The 10,824-nt window shown below is 36.7% G+C and overlaps 1 protein-coding gene across 1 annotated transcript in view; it reads left to right on the forward strand.

Annotated features, from left to right (window-relative positions):
* The window catches only part of TMEM135 (transmembrane protein 135), a 219,920-nt gene that overhangs the window by 9,868 nt on the left and 199,228 nt on the right, over positions 1–10,824 (forward strand). Inside the window, exon 2 of the mRNA XM_005875638.2 lies at positions 9,549–9,676. Coding sequence (XP_005875700.1) covers positions 9,549–9,676 — 128 coding nt within the window. The remainder of the gene's footprint in view (positions 1–9,548; positions 9,677–10,824) is intronic.

Here is a 10,824-nt window from a genome sequence, read left to right on the forward strand (position 1 = left end):
GTGATAAGTGCTATTGAAAAGTACAGGTTTTATATGAGAGAGTTACAAGAGGACCCATTCTAGTGTGGTGGGTTTGGGAAGGCTTTCCCAATGAAGTGACATAGTGAGTATATGAATATACAGTATATGAAGTGAATATGTACTTGGCCAGTCAGAAAGAGGGGCTATTTGATGATTTCTTAAATCCAGTACCCTGGCCAAGAATTTGATTTCTTCCCTTTAGACTTTGGGCTTTACTTAAACTTGAAGCTAACGGCAGTAATAAAGCATTTCAGACCACACAAATACCTTAACAGATTCTCTGAAATTGAACCTCTATTCTAATAAAATCTGTATTTTAAGTTAAGGTAGTCAGAAAATTTTAATTACAAATGTTAGACAAACTGTCTTAATAAGTTTTTGTCTTCACCCCTTTAAAGGTTGTTGTAGACAAAATTGTGAGGTCTGGGTAGGTAAGCATGTTTATTAACACCCCCCCCCCTTTTTTTTCTTATGGTTAATTTTGTGGTTAAATTTATCTTGTGGTTTAGGTAGGTGGTCAGGGTTCTCCATATCAAAAAATAGTAAGTGATTTTGTGCCTGTCAAATAATTGATGGCCTAATTTTTAGTCTTCAGTATAGTGAGTTTTAGCAAATGTGTGAGTACAATTGCAGTTTAAACTTTTTGAGAATGGCTTCTCTTCTGTTAATGGATTGAATATATCAACAAATGGTGAAGCAATTTGGTATTTTTTAGTCAGCATAGTCCCCTGATATCTGTGACTTCTCTTGATCTAATTGTCTCTACTTCTCTGACTTGAATTCTTAGTTTGCTTGAGTTCTGTTTAGAGGATTCGATTCAGTACACCTAATATTCTTATTGGAGAGACTGGAATATTTGTACCTGCCTTCTATCTTTCATATGAATAAAGTTCTTCATTAAGATGTGTATTATTAGAATTTTTCTTCATTAATAAAGGTATTTCTTTTTAGAGCTCATGATATTTGTACTTATGTCTGCAGAAGATAGTAAGGTATAAAAATGTTTTGGATTAAGATTATTGTATTGCATGGTGAGTTATATCAGTATGTTGAAGTAACAATTGTGTATTTCTACGACTATCCCTACATTACCTAAAATATTAATATTGCTCAATTTAGAACATGGCTATAATGTATGCAGGACTCAATCTGAGTCATGTTTTTGATTATATTTTTTCTCAATATTATATCTAAAGTATATTTTCAGATTTATCTTTAAAGTCTGTGTCAACTGCCATATCAGTTTGAAAGTGGCTCCTTTTAGAGAGTAAGGATACTATAAGGCTTATTTTGATGGTCATCACTAAAACTTAATTGCATGATTTTCATTATAGGGAGGCTTTATAGTAAGTAGCTAAAGAAAACTTTGGAAGATTTTCTTGTATTCTCTGGTATATAATATTAAAAAAGTTGCCCTAGGTTTTTAGGTTTTTTTTTTGGGGGGGGGGATTGTTTTTAATAATCTGGTTGTATACCATGAGACAGCATGGTATAGTGCATTGGATATAAGTTATAAGATATGAGACTTTTTTTGCTCTCAAATTTATAGTATGACTCAGTGTCCTCATCTATAAACAGATGACAATCTATATTTTCTAACTCATTTTATGAAGTCAGCATTACTCTGATATCAAAACCTGGCAAGGACAACACACACACACACACACACACACTTACAGACCAATATCTGATGAATATAGGTGCAAAAATCCTAAACAAAATACTAGCAAATTGAATACAGTACATTAAAATGAGAACACATCACAATCAAGTGGGGTTTATTCCAGGGGTGCAAGGATGGTTCAAATACACAAATCGATCAATGCAATATACCACATTAACAATATAAATAATAAAAAACATATGCTTCTATCAATATATGCAGAAAAGCACCTGACAATATACAACATCCTTTTATGATTAAAACATTCAATAAAATGGGTATAAAAGGAAAGTACCTCAACATAATAAAGACCAGATATGACAGATCCTCAGCTAATATCATACTCAGTGGTGAGAACTGAAAGCTTTTCCTCTGAGATCTGGGAGAAGACAAGGATACCCACTCTTACCACTACTATTCAACGTAGTAGTAGATGTCCTACCCAGAGCAATCAGGCAAGAGAAAGAAATAAAAGGCATCCAGGTTGGTAATGAAGAAGTAAAATTATCACTTTTTGCAGATGACATGATTCTTTATACAGAAAACCTTAAAGGTTCCACGAAGCCTTATTGTTTCTAATTGCTATTACAGTAAGCACATACAGTAAGGTTGCAGGGTATAAAATCAATGTACAAAAATATATTGGGTTTCTATATACTAAAAATGAAATTTCAGAAAAAGAAATGAAAAAAGTAAAAAACAAACAAACAAAAAACAACTCCATTTGCAATTGCAATAACAACAACAAAATACCCAGGAAGAAACAACAAAAGATGTGAAGGACCTATACACTGATAAATACAAGACATTATTGAATGAAATTAAAGAAGGCACAAAGAAATGGAAAGATATTAAAAGAAATGGAAGAAGATACAAAAATGGAAAGATATTCTGTGTTCATGGATTGAAAGAATTAGCATAGTTAAAAATGTTTATGTTACCCAAAGCAATATACAAATTTAATGCAATCCCCATCACAATCCCAATGGTATTTTTCAAAGAAATAGGACCAAAAAAATTATCAAATTGCCGAAACCGGTTTGGCTCAGTGGATAGAGCGTCGGCCTGCGGACTGAAAGGTCCCAGGTTCGATTCCGGTCAAGGGCATGTACCTGGGTTGCGGGCACATCCCCGGTGGGGGATGTGCAGGAGGCGGCTGATCGATGTTTCTCTCTCATCGATGTTTCTGACTCTCTGTCTCTCTCCCTTCCTCTCTGTAAAAAATCAATAAAATATATTTTGAAAAAGAAAAAAAAATTATCAAATTGGTGGGGAACCACAGAAGACTCCAAATAGCCAAAGCAATGCTGAGAAAAAAGAACAAAGTTATAGGTATCACACTCCCTGACTTCACATTATACTACAAGGCTACAGTAAGCAAAACAGTGGGTACCCTGACCAGGTGGCTCAGTTGATTGGAGCATTGTTCCCTACACCAAAAGGTTGCAGGTTCCATTCCTGGTCAGGGCACATATCTAGGTTGTGGGTTCAATCCCCAGTCGAGGCATGTATGGCTGGCAACTTATTGAGGTTTCCCTCTCACATCAATGTTTTTCTCTCCCTTCCTCTCTCTCAAAAAATAAAAATAAAAAAATAAAAACAATAAAAACATCCTTGGGTGAGGATTAAAAACACCACCAATGTTTTTTCCCCTAAGTAATTGGGTGAATGTGATGCTATTACTGGAGGTAGAAAACCCAGTAATAAAAGCATTTTTTGGGAAATATAACAAGTTCTACTTAACTTATTGAGGTTTCCCTCTCACATCAATGTTTTTCTCTCCCTTCCTCTCTCTCAAAAAATAAAAATAAAAAAATAAAAACAATAAAAACATCTTTGGGTGAGGATTAAAAACACCACCAATGTTTTTTTCCCTAAGTAATTGGGTGGATGTGATGCTATTACTGGAGGTAAAAGCATTTTTTGGGAAATATAACAAGTTCTACTTTGGACATGCTGATTTTTTTTTATGCCTATGGCACATTCTTACTGACATGCCAAAGACATTTAAAATATGGGGTAAGAATTTAGGAGAGAGGTTGGAGTTATAATAGGAATTCCTGCTTTTTGAAATAATAGATGATCCTGCAAGAGAGAGCATATGTAGAATGAGTAGAGATCTGAGGAAGACTATTAACAAGGAAATAGCATTTTGAGATATAATGGGAGAATGAAAAAAATGCACTGTCATAGAAGCCATAGAAACTATACTCTTCTGTCAAAATTCTACCTGTTTGTCAAGATTCATCTTAGAAGGTTTAGTGACATCTTCCATACATCATCATCTGCCCAGTCCCATCTCCTTTAATCATTCTCTAAATGTGTTTCTATAGCAGTTTCTTCTTCCTCTTAACTTAGCATTTACCACACTGCCATATTGTAGATTATTGTTTATGATTTTATATTCCTTGAAGGAAAGGGTTAGATTTTATTCATTATTATTTTTCCCGTGTATGGCATAATTCTTAGTAACAATGTAATTGCATAAAATGGGGATAGAGTAAGGAAATAACTCAAGAGGTTATTGGATTGGTTGGTCATACTGATCTTAGGGAAAGTGTTATCTCTAGACTTAGGGGAGAGTGAATAGAGAGTTCTCTAGTCTTCTCTCAAGTCAGTCTTGCTTTTTTCTATACTCTATTCCTCATTCCCCAGTTATGTCTTTTAAATGTTTGTTCCTTTGATACTACTATTTCATCATGATGGATAAGTATTCATTCATGGTGACCTGTAAGAATTCCACTATTTTTCCAATTTAGCTTGTATTCCCTTCTCAGTGCACTAATGCCTACAGTCACTCTTCGCTAAACTTCCAAGGCTCTTTGTATTACATTGCTAACATTTAATCCTTCTTCAATTTCTCTATCCATTTCTTATCATATGTTATGATTAATAAGATTTTTACTTCCTATAACATTAAATTTATTTGTTTTAATTTAGAAATCTTTCTTTTAAATTCAAAGTTCACATACAAAAATGTTTAAACACAAATATGTTTTCAATCTCAATTTAAAAGATAAGTCAATGAAGACTCAAAGGTTGATAATCTTTATAAAATATTTCTGTGAGGATAGTATCCCTGATGAACATAAATGCTAAAATCCTCAACAAAATATTAGCAAATTGGACCCAGCAATACATTAAAAAGATCATACACCATGACCAAGTGGGATTTATTCTGGGGATGCAAGGCTGGTACAATGTTCGCAAATCAGTAAATGGGATCACATAAACAGATTGCAAGACAAAAATCACATGATGATATCAATTGATGCAGAAAAAGCATTCAACAAAATCCAACACCCTTTTTACTCTCAGTAAAGTGGGATTAGAGGGATCATACCTCAACATAATAAAGGCCATATATGACAAACCTACAGCCAACATCATACTCAATGGGCAAAAACTAAAACTATTTCTCCTAAGAACAAGCTAGGGATGTCCACTTTCACCACTCTTGTTTAACATAGTACTGGAAGTCTTAGCCATAGTGGTCAGACAAGAAGAAAAAATAAGAGATACAAATTAGAAAGGAGGAAAAACTGTCATTATTCACAGATGACATGATATTGTACATAGAAAACCCTAAAGACTCCATCAAAAAACTACTAGATTTAATCCTACCAGACCTGAGGCCCTGAACCTAACTGTCCCCTATACCTGGGCTCCTGAGCATTAAAGAGAAAAAACCAACATGATATAGAAAAATATTAGTTACATGCAAACAAGTGGTTAGAATAAGATGGAACTTGGAGACATTGTAGAAAATAGGTCTACCTTTCATCTACCTTTCATCTAGCGCCAATATTCCACCTTTGTGTGGAAATTACCGAAAAATCGGTACAGCGGTCTGGTAGGGTTAATAAATGAATTTGGCAGGATACAAAATTAACACCCAGAAATCTATAACATTTTTATACACCAACTAGAGGCCCAGTGCACGAAATTCTTGTGTGTGTGTGGGGGGGTGTCCCTCAGCCCAGCTGCGCCCTCTTGCAATCCGGGACCCCTCAGGTAGTGTCCCTAGGTCTGGCCAGAGATCAGGGCCTATTGGGGCTTTCCTTCCCCTGGCTGCCGGCAACTGACCCCACCCCTGCTGCTGCCACTGCTTGCCATCTGTGCAGCGCTACCCCCTCTCCTCCACCACTGATCGCCTCTGTAGGTGACAGGTGTGGAGTGCGATCGCTTGACTGGCCTGGGCCTCCCTCTGCAGGGTGATTGCTGGCCAGCCCCGCACACCCGCCACAGCGTTGCTGGCTGGTGGCCTCTGCCTCCCTCTATGGGGCGATTGATCGTGGGGCCCCCAGACCGATCACCCCACAGAGGGAGGCCCCGCCCACCTGTCTGGGGCTCTGTGATCAATTGCCGCGCAGAGGGTGGCCTGGGCCTCCCTTTTTGGGGCGATCAATCGCGGAGCCCCTCCTCTCCAATCGATCACCCCACTGGCTGGCTGGTGGAGCCCCGCCATCAATCACCTTGCAGAGCATGGCCTGGGCCTCCCTCTGCAGGGCAATTGTGGGGTGATGGTGGGGCTCCCCGACCAATCATATCACACCCTCCTTGGCTGGCCTGGTGCAAATGCATGTCATAGCATGATCATCTGGAAGGTCTTCTAGACTCATTCTGCTGTTTGGTCGTTTGGTCTATTTGCATATTATGCTTTTATTATTATAGATAATGAACTCTCAGAAAGAGAAACTAAAAAGAAAAATTCCACTTACCATTGCAACAAAAAATTAAGATACTTAGGAATAAACTTAGCCAAGGAGGTAAAAGAACTGTACTCTGAAAACTAAAGGACTTTGAAAACAGATAAACTAGTAGAGGAGGATATAAACAAGGAAGAATATACCATGTTCATGGATTGGTAGAATCAACATCATTAAAATGTCCATACTACCCAAAACAAGCTATAGATTCATGCAATCCCTACTAAAATACCAATGGCATATTTCACAGATATAGAACAAACAATCCAAAAATTTATATGGAACCAAAAAAGACCATAAATAGCTGTAACAATCTTGATAAAGAAGAACAAAGTTGGAGGAATCACAATACCAGATATCAAGCTATACTACAAAGCCACTGTTCTCAAAACAGCCTGGTCCTGGAATAAGAACAGGCATATAGATCAATGGAACAGAACAGAAACCCCAGATTTTGAACCACACCGTTATGCTCAATTAATATTTGACAAAGGAGGCAAGAGCATACAATGGAATAAAGACATATAATAAATGGTGCTGGGAAAATTGGACAGGTACACACACAAAAATGAAACTAGACCACCAACTTACACCATACACAAGAATAAACTGAAAATGGATAAAAGACTTAAGTGTAAGCTGTGAAACCATAAAAATCTTAGAAGAAACCATAGGCAAGAAAATCTCAGACATTTCTCATAGCAATATGTCTACCGATATATTTCCTAGGGCAAAGGAAATGAAGGAGAAAATAAATGAGACTACATCAAAATAAAAAGCTTCTGCACAGCAAAAGAAACCATCAACAAAATGAAAAGAGAGCCCACTGCATGGGTGAACATATTTGCCAATGATACACCCAATAAGGGGTTAATTTTCAAAATATATAGGGAACTCATACAACTTAATAAACGGAAAACAAACAGTCCAATTAAAAAATGGAGAAAGGACCTAAATAGACATTTCTCCAAAGTGGACATACAGAAGGCCAAGAGCCATATGAAAAAAATACTCAAAGTCACTAATTATCTGAGAGATGCAAATTAAAATGACAATGAGGTATAACCCACATCTGTCAGAATGGCTGTCATCAACAAATGACAAGTGTTGGTGAGGATGTGGAGAAAAGGAAACCCTAGTACACTGCTGGTGGGAATGCAGACTGGTGCAGCTACTGTGGAGAACAGTATGGAGTTTCCTCAAAAAATTAAAAATGGACCTTTCATTTGACCCAGTGATCCCAATTCTAGGAATATATCCCAAGAAATCAGAAACATCAATCAGAAAGGACATATGCACCCCTATGTTCATAGCAGCACAATTTATAATAGCTAAGATTTGGAAACAACCCAAGTGCCCATTAGCACATGAGTGGATTAAAAAACAATGGTACATTTACATAATGGACTACTACGCAGCTGTAAAAAAGAAAGAACTCTTACCATTTGCAACAGCATGGATGGACCTGGAGAGTATTATGCTAAGTGAAATAAGCCAGTCAGAGAAAAATAAGTATCTCATGATCCCACTCATATATGGATTGTAATGAACAAAACAAATTGATAAACAAAATAGACCCAGAGACATAGAAGCATGGAACAGACGGTCAAATCTCAGAGGGAAAACAGGGGAAGGTGGATGGATGGGAAGAGATCAACTAAAGAACTTGTAGGCATAACCCATGGACACAGTGGGGAAGACCTGGTGTAGGGGGTGGGGACGGGCTAGAAGAGGTCAATGGGGGAAAAAGGAAATGTATGTACTACTTTCAACAATAAAAGATAAAAAATAAAAGTGTTATTCTTAAAAAAAATAATTTCTGTGAAACTTCTGCAATCCTCTGTATAGGAACTTGTGCCCGTTTCTGTTTTGTAGCATATACCAACATATATTATACTAGATTCTTAATATGTATTTATTTTTCAGGTCATTTTTTTTCTTTAATGCCTTCGGTAGACCAAAATCATTCATTTTATTTTACTTTTCATACTTTTTTTTTAAATATCTAGCATGGGTTTTGTCAGACAATAATCATGTTTGAATAACTGAATGAATTTCTCTGGTTTCTGTCCTTGAGTTTCTCTAATATCCAGGCTGATAAGATCTGTAATGTATTTTTATTTTAGCATTCAACTTCAATTTGAGTTAACTTTATTTTTCCCCCTTAAAATGTATTTAATTTTCTTTTTAAATATACTTTTATTTTATTGAATTCAGAGAGAGGAAGAGAGAGGGAGAGAGAGAGAGAGATAGAAACACCAATGATGAAAGAGAATCATGGATTGGCTGCTTCCTGCATGCCCCCTACTGGGGATCAAGCCCACAACCTGGGCATGTGCCCTGACTGGGAATCGAACTGTGACCTCTTGGTTCCTAGGTCGACGCTCAACCACTGAGCCACACCGGCCGGGCAATATTCTATTTTTCATTTAAAACTTTTTTCTTATTAATCCTCACTTGATATTTTTCCATTTATATATTTTTTTGCTTTAAAAATATATTTTTATTGATTTCAGAGGGAGGAAGGGAGAGGGAGAGAGAGAAATATCAATGATGAGAGAGCATCATCGATAAACTGCCTCCTGCAAGCCCCCCGGGGATCTGTCCCACAACTGGGGCACCCTGACCAGAATTGAAATCTAACTTCCTGGTTCATTGGTTGATACTCAACCACTGAGCAACAGGCTCCATTGAGAATGAAAGGGAGGGAGACAGAGAGAAACATTGATGTGAGAGAGGCACATCGATTGGTTCTTTCCACTAAAGAAAGAACCGTCTGAGGGATGGACCGGCAACCCAGCTACATGCCCTTGACTAGGAATTGAACCATGATCCTTAGGTGGGCTGGCTGACATTCTACCACTAAGCAACACTGGCCAGGGCTAAAACTGTTTTTTAAGGCATCATAAGTATTTACCTCAACATTTGGTGGTTACTCATTATATGACCCATGTCATAATTTCTTTGTGTATTTTTTACCCATTATACCTTCAATAAATTAAAGTGTTTTCTGTTCCTGAAATTATATTTTTATAGAGGTGCCAGTAAAATACCAGTTTTTACTTTAATTTAAAAATATATGCTGTTATTCAGTAGCTTCCATCTAATTTAAGTGGAAAAGTTGGTTGGATTAAAGAAAAACTTTCTCTTTTCAGATTGCAGCAATTCTCCGGAAACGAAAATTAGACTATTATTTACACAGACTACTCCCTGAGATCCTGCAATCTGCTTCATTTCTGACTGCTAATGGGGCCTTGTATATGGCCTTCTTTTGCATTTTAAGGTTGGTACTCATAATCGCTACTGGAGGTTAATACAAATTCCTGTGTTGAAACGGAAACGAACAGATGTTTATATAAATGTTGTGCAGGTCACTGCTTGTATATTTTTTTCTCTTTGTGAAGTGACATTTATTTATCCCAAGGAAAGCTTGTAAAACCGGGAGTTGTGGGCCTCTTGGTCTAAAGATGTAACATAAACTTCAAATTATTGCTGTGATTAAATAGCAAAAGTATTTTACTTTATCACACATTTTCTGAGGGCTACTGTGTTTACCAAGTTGTTGATGAGGATTTCTTAACTTTTCAATTTCATAAATGATGAATTTAGAGCAGTTGTCCATGATATAGGTTTAAGTCGACATGCAGTGAACAACTTCAAAAGGACTATAAACTGTCCGTGTTTAAATATAAAATAGTAAGTTAACTTCTGGCATATCCTACTGATGAAACTTTTGGTCCTGATTCAATCTTATGCACATTACTTGGAGACATGCTTAAAACAATGTAGATGTAGTTGGAATTCAGTTTTAGTCCTGTGATATGCCTAACATATTTATTAAATATTTACTTATCTTTCCCCCCACTGAATATTAAAAACCCAAATTAGTGTGTTTTTAATCTGTCAAATTTAAAATACTAACTTTATATTGCCCTCATATTAGTGTGATCCAATTTAATGTCCTTCAAAGTTCTTCAGGTATATTAGCAGAAATTAAAAATATTTCCAAATGTCTTTTAGAGATACTTCCCTTAAAACATTAATATTTATAGATGTTCAGATTATGCATAAAATAATTGATAAGGTTTATACTATTGTGAGTACGTCATTCTTTAAATTGACCTGGAAATCTGTGTAAGAAACTCTTTATCAGGTGGTCTCTGGAAAGTTTCTAACATTTGTTAAAACTCTAAAAATCTACACTAATAAAAGAGAAACATGGTAATTAGCGTACGACCGCTACCCTTCCCATTGGATAATCAGCATATCCTTATGCAAATTAACTGTCAGCCAAGATGGCGGCCGGCAGCCAGGCAGCTGGAAGCGAACATGAGGCTTGCTTGCTCCAGTGACTGCAGACTCCAACGTTCCCCGCCTAACTTGCCGGCCTCTCAGCTGCAACTCTAAGCAACTATGTTGCAAATATAGAAG

This window comes from Myotis brandtii, unplaced genomic scaffold (assembly GCF_000412655.1).
Source record: "Myotis brandtii unplaced genomic scaffold, ASM41265v1 scaffold468, whole genome shotgun sequence".
Lineage (NCBI taxonomy): Eukaryota > Metazoa > Chordata > Mammalia > Chiroptera > Vespertilionidae > Myotis > Myotis brandtii.